Raw genomic sequence first — 13,499 nt, 5'->3', positions numbered from 1 at the left:
CTGTTATTTCTGTTGGCAGGACATCCCATCATTCCTGCGGTTACAGCTGTCTGGTCAGGAGAACCTAAAGGATTGTGTCTCGTTAATTTGCCCGTCACTTTGTTTGTCCTGAAACAGATGACGCTGGTGGTTCTGAAACATTAAATTCACCTCCTGTAAACGTTGTGCAGTTTTAAAGGGGACTTGGCCCTCGTTGCACTAAGATGGTGTGAGCTTATAAGCAAGTGATTTTACAGCCCGCCAAACTTGCAAGCTTTGAGATCTCCAATGGACATGCTGGAGCAAACTCGCAGCAAGCTAACTCGGTGGAAAATGTAAGAACAAAAGTTGGCAGAGGTAGAAGATTGCCGACTGAAATGGCCCCCCTCTTTTGTTGGGCGCAGGGCAGCCATTTTGATTTCTTTCTAACATGAGATGTGCCCCCTTGGTTTCCCGTTGCCTTGGAATCTTTGCTGCAGTCCTCCCTCCCACTACAGCAATAAGAAACATAAGTCCACAATTCCATCTCTGTATCTTACAACATAAGAATATGGCTGCCCTCCCCTCCCCCCCCGGAAAGGGTTGGTTGGTCGCTATTAATTTTCCCCCATTTTTATTTCTCTCTCTGCTCTCGCTAATTTTCTCCCCGCCCTCTCCTGAAGGTGTTAACTCCTCGCTGGAGGAGGGGTCTACACTCTGGGTGTCCAGCACCTGCTATCTCACTCAATTGGCCATTATTTAACCATGAGCCCGGGCAGTGAGTGTCAGCAGGATTTGTCGGCTGAAACCCCAATCCCCTCCACGCCCTATAATTCCCAGCAGGAGTCACTGAATAGCATTCTGGAGCAGGAATTCTGGCAATTCCCCCTCTCCCCTCCCCACCACCCCCACAGCCCAGAGGCACTGAGGCAAATTGTAACCATCCCCCCACACCATGAGATTATCTGTGAGCAACTTTCTGTATCTATGTGTGTGTCTACATCTGTACTTACTGTCTTTTCTTCCTGCTCGATGGTGCATTCACATGAAGTGGAAGGTACTGTATAGACTGAACTAACACCATTTCAAACCACTCCCCCCTCCCCATCGATGCACGTTCACCTTAGCTTAGCACCTGTTGCGATTTTCAAAGGGAGTACTGAGGTGACTGCCCTTTTACAGAAGGGAGTGGGTAGACGGATGTGTAACTAAATCCACATTGTGGGGATAGTGTTGTGTGGAGTGCTTAAAAACTCGGCCTGGATTCAAGTGGAAAAAGACAGTCTCCTGAGGGGCAGAGCACCAAAGTGGAATGGGTCTGGCTGGCCTCTGTCCTTTTCTAATTGGGGAAAAGCACAGGCCAGTTCTCCCAGACCTGCCACAATTAGGGTCTGCGGTCTTAGTGAGTGATAACAGAGTGAGTCTGTGTGTACAATCGGGTCGCCAACCCGCCAAGATTGTCTGGAGTCTCTGGGAACTGAAGATTAATCGCCAGGACCCTGCTGGGAGCAAATCCGCCGACCAGAAAAGTCACAGGGACATTGAAAAAAATAATTCTTTCAACACTTTTGTTTATTAGTTATTAAAATGGTGGAGTTGGGAAAGAAAAAGCTGTTTGACAGTCATGAATCATCCAATTGGGTGACAAAGAGTCTGTTTGCTTTCCAATTGGCCGTGGGAAGGCGGGGCTCGGCAAGGATGGACATGTTGGGCGACCAATGGCGGGAGAGTGGGGGGGGGTGGGGTACGTGAGGATGATGGACAGGTTGGGCGACCAATGGCAGGAGAGTGGGGGGGGGTGGGGTACGTGAGGATGAGGATGGACAGGTTGGGCGACCAATGGCGGGAGAGTGGGGGGGGTGGGGTACGTGAGGATGAGGATGGACAGGTTGGGCGACCAATGGCGGGAGAGTGGGGGGGGGGGGTGGGGTACGTGAGGATGAGGATGGACAGGTTGGGCGACCAATGGCGGGAGAGTGGGGTGGGGGGACAGTCGGAGAGAGGTGGTCATGTGATGAAACCTCCAGGAATACATCCAGCCAGAGTTGGCAACCTTAATGTACAAGGAGCTTGGTGTTGTGGAGTGTAATTTAGGGGTGGCCAGAAGATTGATCCTTCTTGGTAACACAGTAACATCTTTTGGGTAAAGGAGAGACCATTAATCCAAGTAAATTGCCCATCCAATTATCCCCTATCTTGTGAGATATCTGTATCATTTATAAAACTCTAATAAGCAAGAATCCCTTCAGAAACCCAGCACACGTACCCCCAATGTATAAAATCCATCACAATTAGCACTCATTATACTCCGACCAGGGAAATGTCTGCTCCCACCACCTTTATAGGCGATGCGCTGCCTGAGAGAGGTGGTGGGAGCAGATTCAATAGTAACTTTCAAAAGGGAATTGGATAAATACTTGAAAAGGCAGAATTTGCAGGGCTATGGGGAAAGAGCAAGGGAGTGGGACTAATTGGATAGCTCTTTTTTTTTATTATTCGTTCATGGGATGTGGGCGTCGCTGGCGAGGCCGGCATTTATTGCCCATCTCTAATTGCCCCTTGAGAAGGTGGTGGTGAGCCGCCTTCTTGAACCGCTGCAGTCTGTATGGTGAAGGTTCTCCCACAGTGCTGTTAGGAAGGGAGTTCCAGGATTTTGACCCAGCGACAATGAAGGAACGGTGATATATTTCCAAGTCGGGATGGTGTGTGACTTGGAGGGGAACGTGCAGGTGGTGTTGTTCCCATGTGCCTGCTGCTCTTGTCCTTCTAGGTGGTGGAGGTCGTGGGTTTGGGAGATGCTTTCAAAGAGCCAGCACAGACACGATGGGTCGAATGGCCTCCTTCTGTGCTGTAAGATTCTAGGATTTTGCAGGTTCATTTCGGTAAAGTGAAGAGTGGGTTGGCTTCTTTCTCTGGTCACCCCAGTGCTCTCAATGACGAAAATCTGCTTCATCTTTCACCCGTGATGTTGTTGTAGTGACAGGATCTCATTCATTGTCTGCTGGTGTCACTCCTTCAGATACAGATACTGTCCCAGGTGTGTTATTTTTACAGAAATCAAAGAATGTGTTGCTAAGTAACTCCTGTCATGCACTCTCCCTGAACTCAGTCAACCAACTAGGATGAAACCACCTGGTTATCTGTCATCTAACTGTATAGTAGACAGTTAACCAATGATTTGACCTTTCAATAGACAATTGACATTAAAATTTGGGCACTGCAGGAAGGATCCAGTATGTTCATGTTAGACAGGAAAGTCTGGTGCAGTGTTGAGTTTCTGCCGCTACATGACACTAACACGTCTGCTCGATATTATATTGTATCAGACTTACGACGTATCTTAAGTTGGCTCCAGGCAGACCCAGCTTTACTGCGCCTTGACTGCAGTGTTGGATTCCTGAAGACTGGATCCTTTTGATTTCACACTCTGAGATTGAGTAGCATGCGCCCTTCAGGGATTTCCGTTGTATCTGCTATCTGAACGTCCGTTGACAGCCAGCTTGTGATTCATGGAGCACAACAGCGGGTGACCAGTGCAGTCTCTTATCAATGGGTGTGTGAGAGGCCCTGGAACCGTTGAGCTATCCAGGTCTGACATTGAGACGGAGACGGTCCTGCCTGACGCTGTGTGCTCTGTCAGTCGGTGTGTGTGTGTGTGTGTGTGTGTGGGGGGCAATTTTAAATTAACCTGCCTGTCATGAAAACCGATGGGATCAGATGCAATGCTGATTTCACTCCGCATTGAAGTCAACGGAGAGCAATATCGGGGGAGAGGGTGTAAAACCAGCCTTCCACCCGATCCCCTGCAATTCCCACCTGGCCAGTTCGGTTAAAGTTGCCCCCAGATGATTTCAGTTTTGGTAACACATGTAAATCTCTTTGTGTGCACATGTCTATGTGAGTGTTGTAAGCTCCACTGGTGAAGGGGATGGGTCTTCACTCCACTGACCAGTGGTTCTAACTGTGCTTCTAATGAGGTCCTGGACAAACAGCGAGAGTTTTATTTTCTGATGGTGAATAGGGCCGGTTGGTTTCAGTAAAAAAAATACAAGCTCACAGAGCCAGGTCGCGCACATAAACATTTACAGATCACGTTGCTCCCCCTCTAGGCCAAATGCGACCTTCCACTTGGTGACCATAAGTTGAATGGGTAAGGTTCAAGGCATGACATCATCAGTGGAATAGTCCATTGACAACAGAGGGAGCAGTAGAAATTTGATATTAAAACTGAAGTTATATGTAGCATCAAAATGGAGTTTAAAGTGTCTCGATGATTGATGTTTATTAGTTATTTGCAGTTAATCATGTTATCTTGGGAGCACTTTAAGGATGTAACTGTATCAGGATATTCTTTCACTCTATCTTGTGTCCATCCCATTCATGGATCTATTAAACTTATATTCCTGCTTTCACCTGGCACTGACCCAGCCCTGATATTGAGGCACAGCCCCTCTTCTTCCCTTTGTTGAATATGTTGGTTGTGGTGTCGATGGAGTTCTCAGGATTGTGTCCACCATCCATGTGAGCAACAGGTTTGGTTAGCAGGGCTGCTGGGGTTTCGGTTCCCTCTCACTCTCTGTAGGTCAACCTCGAGGGGTGAGCTCCCCCTCCCCCCTCCCCCTCTCTCCCTTCCCCCCTCCCTCTCCCCACCCCTCTCCCTCTCCCTTTCCTCCCCTTCTCCCCCTCTCCACCTGTTCCCTCTTTCTCTCTCCCCCTCTTTCCCTCTCCACCATTCTCCTCTCCCCCCACTCTCCCATTCTCCCACTCTTCCCCCCCACTCTTTTCCCCCCCACTCTTTTCCCCCCACTCTTTCCCCCCCACTCTCCTCCCCCCCACTCTTTCCCTCCCTCTCCCTCCTCTCCCTCTCCCCACTCCTCCCCACTCCTCCCTCTCCCGCCCTCCTCCCCCCTCCTTCCTCTCCCCCCTCCTCCCTCTCCCCCCTCCTCCCTCTCCCCCCTCTCTCCCTCTCTCCCCCCCTCTCCCTCTCTCCCCCCTCTCCCCCCCCTTCGCCCTCTCCCCCCCCCCTCGCCCTCTCCCCCCCTCGCCCTCTCCCCCCCTCGCCCTCTCCCCCCTCGCCCTCTCCCCCCCCTCGCCCTCTCCCCCCCTCGCCCTCTTCCCCCCCTCGCCCTCTCCCCCCCCCTCGCCCTCTCCCCCCCCCTCGCCCTCTCCCCTTATCCCTTTCTTCCCCTTCTCCCTTTCCTCCCCTTCTCCCTTTCTTCCCCTCCCCTTCTCCCCTTTTCCCCCTCTCCACCTGTTCCCTCTTTCTCTCTCCCCCTCTTTCCCTCTCCACCATTCTCCTCTCCCCCCACTCTCCCCCCCCCACTCTCTCCCCCCACTCTCCCATTCTCCCACTCTTCCCCCCCAACTCTTTCCCCACCACTCTTCCCCCCCCCACTCTTCCCCCCCCCACACTCCTCCCCCCCCCCCACACTCCTCCCCCCCCCACTCTTCCCCCCCACTCTCTTCCCCCCCCACTCTCCTCCCCCTCACTCTCCTCCCCCCCACTCTCCTCCCCCCAACTCTTCCCCACCAACTCTTGCCCCCTACTCTTTCCCAACCCCACTCTTCCCCCCCTCTTTTCCTCCCCCCCCCCTCTTTTCCTTCCCCCCCTCTTTTCCTCCCCCCCCTCTTTTCCTCCCCCCCCCCTCTTTTCCTCCCCCCCTCTTTTCCTCCCCCCCACTCTTTTCCTCTCCCCTCCCCCTCTCCCCCTCTCTGTAGGCTGTGTTCAAGGGATGAGCTGATTTGAAATCTCCCTGCTGGACAGTTGGTAAATGCACCATCCATTCCGATACTGAGCCTTGCAAACCAGGATGATCCCAGGTTCGATACACAAGGGTAGGGATGCCACAGTTTTCCTCAATGCCCTGGGAGAGGGAAGGGAATGATCAGCCTGGTTTCCCAGTCCCACTCACCATCCAGTGTCTCCTGCTGTAAATGTGCACATGCGTAGACATTGGATGAGGACCGGATCTGGCTCAGCTGTGATGGCCTCTATAGTCGAATAGCTTGCTGATAGGTTTCGCACGGGAAGAATGCCCACTTGGGTTAGGTAGCAGAGGGCTGCTGCTGCCCATGGCGACCAAAACCCCAGCAATGGTCAGGAGGAGAGGGAGAGAAAATTGGGGAACCAGCCAGTTAAAACTGAAGCTTGGGCTAAGTGTGGAATCAGCTATCACCCAGTTAGGTCCGACTCCTTTAACAAGCTGTCCTTGTCGAAACAGTAAAGGTTCCTGTAACAGCGTCAGTAGAAGCACAATAGGCTCTGGTACATTGATGTAAAAATCTAAAAATAGGAATTCCAGTGCAACTTTCAAAAGAGGGTCATTGACTGCCTCAGTCACGTGGCAACTCGTGGATCAAAGACTTTCATTCAGCTGCAGTAGGGAGCGTCTCAAACCCCATCGGACTGAAACATCGGGAGGCCCTCTATTTGGAACCTCTCTAAAGTCAGCGTTGGCCTCTTTTTCCCCCCTTTTCCCCATTTGCCAAACGGTGATACAGAAACACGGTGGGGGCACAATCTGAGCACGGCTTTCTTTTACACCTGGGATCAAGGTGAACGTCAGCAAAGAAACCAGAGGGGGTGGGGGGGGCAGACGAGGAGAATTTTTTTTTTTTACGCAGCGAGTTGTGATGATCTGGAATGCGCTGTTTGAAAGGGCGGTGGAAGCAGATTCAGTGATAACTTTCAAAAGGGGAATTGGATAAATGCTTTAATAGGAAAAATTTGCATGGGCGAAAGAGCAGGGGCGAGTGGGACTAATTGGATAGATCTTTCACAGAGCTGGCACAGGCACGATGGGCCGAATGGCTCCCTCCTGTGCTGTATAATTCTGAGAAAAATGGAGAGGAAAGGTTTTAAGAAGCAGTGCGTATTTTGTATTCAGGTAGGGAATGAAAGATAAGTGACAGATGTGGCACAGCTGTGTTGATCTTAGTCCGAGGAGATTGCTGTGATCCCAGCTTCGAAAGATGAACGTTCTTACCGACAAGCAGTCAGATTTACATCCTTTTTCTCCCAGCCTGCTTCTGTGCTGTGCGATTCTATGATTGTTAGTACGTCAATGCCAGGGAGGGGAGAGGGTTGACGGTGAACTGCGGGCTTTTATTTGGGTTGTGAGGGAGAATTTCTTTCCCTGCCCATCTCCGGCCCAGTGGAGGCAGCTCGAGAAAAAAAGTCTCAAACAACTCCAGCTGCACCATGAAAGCTCCCACTCTGACAACGTAAAAATATACTGTGACACAGTCAAACCTCCATTACACTCACCCCCTCCCTCCCTCCACTCCTCCTCCCAGCCCGTAACCTCCTCAATTATCCTGAGACTAAGCTTCGTTCGAGTGGACGCCGCACAGTAGCGTTGACCTGATCGACCTCGCAGCACGGGAAAGATTCAGGTCAACGACAGCAAACATTTACTGCGGCTGCTGGAAACCTGAAATATAAACAGAAACGTGTTGGAAAACACTTAGCGTCTGTGGAAAGAGAAACAAGAGTTAACGTTTCAGGTCGACGACCGTTCATTAGAACTGATGCAAGATTCAGTTGAGTTTGTTATATGTGTTGTACACGCCTTCAGTCCCTGACCGAGGGTGTTCCTGCATCACACGTGTAAGGCTACGATTAAGGGGAAACATGGAGAGTCTCCCGGTTATCCGCCCCATTTCCATTCTCCGTCAGGGAGTCTCTTGGTTGATATTGGAGGTTCCTCTGTGCACAGAACTCATTAAACTGCATGCCCAGGCCCCGCCATAACATAGTGATTTATCAGGGGACGTAAGGCCCACCTGACGCGTGGTGGTGTTACACCTTTCCCTCGCTCTCTCTCTCTCTCTCTCTTGCTCTCTCACTCTCTCTCTCTCTCGCTCTCGTAGCCTTTCCCCTCCTGCTGTCTCTGCCTTCCCCTGGCAGGTGAGGAGGATTTACGTCGAATTACATCGAAACTACAGCACAGAAACAGGCCATTCGGCCCAACAGGTCCATGCCAGCATTTATGCTGCATAAGAGCCTCCTCCCACCCCACTTCATCTCACCCTATCAGCATATCCTTCTATTCCTTTCTCCCTCATGTGTTTATCCAGCTTCCCCTTAAATGTATCTGTTATTCGCCTCAACTACTCCTTGTGGGAGTGAGTTCCACAATTCTCACCACTCTCTGGGTAAAGAAGTTTCTCCTGAATTCCCTATTGGATTCATTAGTGACTCTCTTATATTTATGACCCCTAGTTTTGGTCTCCCCCACAAGTGGAAACGTCTTCACTACGTCTCCCCTATCGAAACCCTTTCATTACTGTAAACACCTCTATCAGGTCACCCCTCAGCCTTCTCTTTTCCAGAGAAAAGAGTCCCAGCCTGTTCAGCCTTTCCTGATCAGTTTATCCCCTCAGTTCTGGTATTGTCCTTGTGAATCTGTTTTGCACCTTCTCCAGTGTCTCGATATCCTTTTTATATAATATGGAGAGCCGGACTGTGTGATTTAACGAGTCTCTCTCTTGTCTCTTTGCTGACAGGCGATGGTCAACAGGAAGCAGGTGGAGAGTGTGGCTAAAAAGAAGCTCGATTCACTGCTGAAGGAATCGAAAATCCGAGACCGCGAGGATCCTGACAGCTTCAGTGTGAACAACATCCCTCAAACGGGCAAAATGTGCCAGAAGTCGGACTTGAAGAAGGTAACGGAGCTCTCTCCCGACACTCCCCTCCCCCGACACTCCCCTCCCCCGACACTCCCCTCCCCCGACACTCCCCTCCCCCGACACTCCCCTCCCCCGCACTCTCCCCTCCCCCGACACCCCCCTCCCCCGACACTCCCCTCCCCCGCACTCTCCCCTCCCCCGACACCCCCCTCCCCCGACACTCCCCTCCCCCGACACTCCCCTCCCCCGACACTCCCCTCCCCCGACACTCCCCTCCCCCGCACTCTCCCCTCCCCCGACACTCCCCTCCCCCGCACTCTCCCCTCCCCCGCACTCTCCCCTCCCCCGCACTCTCCCCTCCCCCGACACACTCTCCCCTCCCCCGACACACTCCCCCTCCCCCGACACTCCCCCTCCCCCGACACTCCCCCTCCCCCGACACTCCCCCTCCCCCGACACTTCCCTCCCCCGACACTTCCCTCCCCCGACACTCCCCTCCCCCGACACTCCCCTCCCCCACGCCCACTCCCTTCCCCCACACACTGCCCCCCCACTTCATCCCCCCCACTTCCCCCACCTCCCCCCACCAAACACTCCCCCTCCCCCGCACACACTCCCCTCCCCCGCACACACTCCCCTCCCCCGCACACACTATCCTCCCCCGCACTCTTCCCCCCCCCCCCACACTCCCCTCCCCCACGCCCACTCCCTTCCCCCACACACTGCCCCCCCCAATCTCCGGGAAGCCCCTCTGCTCCTGTTCGGTGGAGGCACCGTTTGATATCCAGCTCCTGAGGCCCATTCATTTGAACTGTTTCTTCTGCACGGGGTCAGTGAGTGTCCCCCTTGTGGGGTCTTCTCCATTGGCCCCCATTAGGGGGTGAAACACGACCCAAGAGTGGAGGAGGGTGGGGAGGTGGTGAAATCGATCTCGGCCAGTGGCACGAAACGGGGGATAGCAAAACAGTGGAATATCGGGAGGGGTGTAAAACAGGCCGGCAATTCACTACCGCCCGAGACGGAGTTCATCCACTCCCCCGTCTTTCCTCTCTGACTGTTAGTAACCTCCTCCAGCCCCACAACCCTCCGAGATCTCTGTGCTTCTCCAACTCTGGCCTCTTGCAGATCCCTTTCAAAGAGCCGGCACAGGCACGATGGGTCGAATGGCCTCCTTCTGTGCTGTAAGGTTCTATGATCACTGATTTTCATCGCTCCACCATTGGCGGCCGTGCCTTCAGCTAACCCCAAGCTCTGGAATTCCCTCCCTAAACCTCTCCGCCTCTCTCCCTCTCTCTCCTCCTTTAAGACTCTCCTTAAAAGCTACCTCTTTGACCAAGCTTTTGGTCACCTGTCCTGATATCTCCTTATGTGGCTCGGTGTCAAATTTTGTTTGATAAATGTTCCCATGAAGCGCCCTGGGATGTTTTATTACGTTAAAGGTTCGATGTGTTACAAATTGGATAGTCCGGTAGTGAAGGATAGAATACTGGAGCCTGGTCTTCAGTTGCTTCCAAGCCTCTATTCACAGAGCTCTTCATTACACCCACCACACCCTAGATCAGCTCTCATATATGGACACAAGAGAGCCCCAATTGATACACACCACCTGAATATAATTAACACTAATTGCTATAAATCACAAGGATACAATGAACACTATATAAATGCAAGTTGTTGTTGTTCAATTGAAATGGGTTGACATGGATACCAATGGGTGTTATTCCAAAGTGCTGATTTCAAATCAAATTTGATGCCATTGATTCTTTATTTACAGCGTCTGGTATTAAAAGCCAATCTCCCCCCTCCTCTTCTGAAGATGCTGACTCTGGCTGGGGTACAATTCCGAAGGCTCTTCCATTCCAAACCCAACTGACCGGTCTCTATTTGTGACCCCAGTGTTGGCCGGCTCCGTTACCATGGCAACACGACAGCCAAGCCCGACCCTCCTCACGCTTGACATCCAACCGCTCCCTCTTCATGAGGGGCCTCCGTGACCCCTCTCTGTAGCCCAGGGAGCTGAAGCCGATTGCAGAGCCCTTACTCCCCTCCACCACCCCCCCCCCTCACTCCGGCCCCACCTTGCCTAACTCAATGCAGACCGTGAATCGATGCTGGGCCCTACCTGGTCTGCATGGGTCAATGCCACGGTGAGTGGGCAGTGTAAGTGCCCGCTGAGCCATTGAAGTGGCACTGTCGGCAGATTTTACGATGGTTCCCAGCAATCCAAAGACTACAATGCCAGCTGAGGACCTTCACATCTGGGGCAATTGTCCTCTTTTATTGCCCCTTTGTCTGCATGAAATCAACGGTATCTCCCGCACTGTGTCCACTGAGCAGCAACGACAAAAACAAATTGCATTTATATAGCGCCTTTAACGTAATAGAGCGTAATCGGGCAAAGATGGATGTCGAGTCAAAGCGGGAGATGTTCGGACAGGTGACCGAAAGCTTGGTCAAAGAGGTGAATTTTAGGCAGGGTCTTAAAGGAGGAGAGGCGGAGAGGTTTGGGGAGGGAATTCCAGAGCTTAGGGCCTAGACGCCGGTCGGGGAGTCTTGTATTTGACCTGCCCTGTACCTAACCAGTGAGTTCTTGATTAAATTAACTTAGTGTAAAGTGAAATCTCCACTGAGCCTTCTCACTAGACCTGGCCAGGTGGAGACAAACTGAGGCAAGGATCTGATTCCTCCCCACCCCTGCACCCCTCTCCCAAGGGATAGTGGACCCCTCTTCCTCTCCCACCTCTCTCTATCCTTGTGAGATGCCCACAGGTAACAGGGACCGCTGCTCCCCTCGGAGTCTGCCAGCGACATTATCTATTGACACCCATCTTGTCTCCATCTGACAGAACCACATATATATGAATGTTTTGCTAATAGCACCTGTCCATCACGCTCCAGATTCCACACCTTGTTATTAGATGCAAAACAATCTTAAAAAGGCATTGATCTGGAGCCTGAACTTTACACTTACTCTCTTGCTGACCTCATAAGTTTGCTACCTCAGTAGTGGCCTTAAAGGGACAGGCCAAGTTAGCAGCTTAATATCTCAATTGTGCTCCATGCCTACTGATGAGCAGTGCCACAGAAGATCAGCTGTCTTTTTTCTGGTAGCTGTATTGTGTGAAAAAAAATCCTACAAATGTACTTTTTAAATTAAGAAAATTTCTCGATCCCCAGACCACAGGAGCAGGAGGAGGCCATTCAGCCCCTCGAGCTTGCTCCGCCATTCTATTAGATCATGGCCGATCTGCACCTTAACTCCATTTGCCCTCCTTTGCTCCATATCCCTCGATACCCTTACCCAACAAAAATCTCTCGATCTCAGTCTCGAAAGCTTCAATTGACCCCCAGCACCCACCGCCATTTGGGGGAGAGAGTTCCAGATTTCCACTCCCCTTTGTGTGAGAAAATGCTTCCTGATTTCACTCCTGAATGGCTGAGCTCTAATTTTAAGATTGCGTCCCCTTGTTCTGGATTATCCCCCACCAGAGGAAATAGTTTCGATCCCATCGAATCCTTTTAACATTTTAAATCCCATCCTTTAACAGCGATAAATGAAGTTCCACAGTCTCTGAACTCAGTCATCAGTAACTGCAGGCAATTCATAACACAGATCGCAAGCTGCAGCAAGCCCTAATTGAATCAATAAGATCTGCAATTACAATTCAAATAATGTGTTTTATTAAAACTGAAATGAGCTTTATTATTGAGCACCTTAAGCTCATTCACTCCTGCTTAGCTCAGTGTTGGGTGTAATTAAATCCAACAGGCTTGACCATGGGGATTTTGGATTATAATTGCAGCAGGTTTGATAATTATATATTCAATGGGCCTCTACTCTCTGGAGTTTAGAGGAATGAGAGGTGATCTCATTGAAATGTATAAAATTTTTAGAGGGCTTGACAGGGTAGATGCTGAGAGGCTGTTAGCCCTGGAGAGTCTAGAACTAGGGGGCATAGTCCAGGATAAGGAGTCGGCCATTTAGGACTGAGATGAGGAGGAATTTCTTCTCTCAGAGGGTTGTGAATCTTTGGAATTCTCTACCCCAGAGGGCTGTGGATGCTCAGTCGTTGAGTGTATTCAAGACTGAGATCGATAGATTTTTGGACTCCAGGGGAATCAAGGGATACGGGGATCGGGCGGGAAAGTGGAGTTGAGGTCGAAGATCAGCCATGATCTGACTGAATGGCGGAGCAGGCTCGAGGGGCCGTATGGCCAACTCCTGCTCCTATTTCTTATGATTCCTCAACAATGCTCAGCACTTGTCGTTTGGAAATGTGTGGGTAGAATATCCGACAAGAGATAGGGTTGCCAACTCTGGTTGGATGTATTCATCACTTGACGTCCCGCCTCCAACACTCCCCACCTAGTCAAACAGCCTTTTTTTTTCCATCTCCCAATATTTTTAGAACTAATAAATGAATGAGAAGGGAAGAAAAACCACCAGTTTTTTTAATGCCCCAATGGTTTCTTTCTCCCATTTTGCCTGTAGCAGTGTCCAGGAGATTAACCTTTCACTCGTGGAGATTCCAGGACAATCCTGGAGGGTTGACAATCCCAGGGAAGGCCTAAACCAACATTCTGTTTCTCCCACCATTGTGGAGATCTCCTCTCACTCCCAGAGATCCTGCCCTGAATCAGGTTATTGAAGTGGCCTGCAGGTTTGGCCCGGTTCACTAACGTGGAAGTATATTTTCAACCAACCTCACTAAAACTGGTTATCTGGCCACGTATCTCGTTGATGTTGGTGGGATCTTGCTGTGCGCAAATTGGCTGCTGCGTTTCCTACATTACAACAGTGACTACACTTCAAAAAGTACTTCATTGGTTGTAAAGCGCTCTGGGACATTCTGAGTTTGTGAAAGGCGCTATATAAATGCAAAAACAAAATACCGCAGATGCTGGAAATC

At 51.1% G+C, this 13,499-nt stretch overlaps 1 protein-coding gene across 1 annotated transcript in view; it reads left to right on the top strand.

Annotated features, from left to right (window-relative positions):
- The window catches only part of plch2a (phospholipase C, eta 2a), a 124,765-nt gene that overhangs the window by 62,590 nt on the left and 48,676 nt on the right, over nt 1-13,499 (top strand). The window contains exon 10 of the mRNA XM_067970233.1: nt 8,467-8,625. Within this exon, the coding sequence (XP_067826334.1) occupies nt 8,467-8,625 (159 nt within the window). The remainder of the gene's footprint in view (nt 1-8,466; nt 8,626-13,499) is intronic.

This window comes from Heptranchias perlo, chromosome 32 (genome assembly GCF_035084215.1).
Source record: "Heptranchias perlo isolate sHepPer1 chromosome 32, sHepPer1.hap1, whole genome shotgun sequence".
Classification (NCBI taxonomy): Eukaryota; Metazoa; Chordata; class Chondrichthyes; order Hexanchiformes; family Hexanchidae; genus Heptranchias; species Heptranchias perlo.
This window is presented reverse-complemented; position numbering and strand designations above follow the sequence as displayed.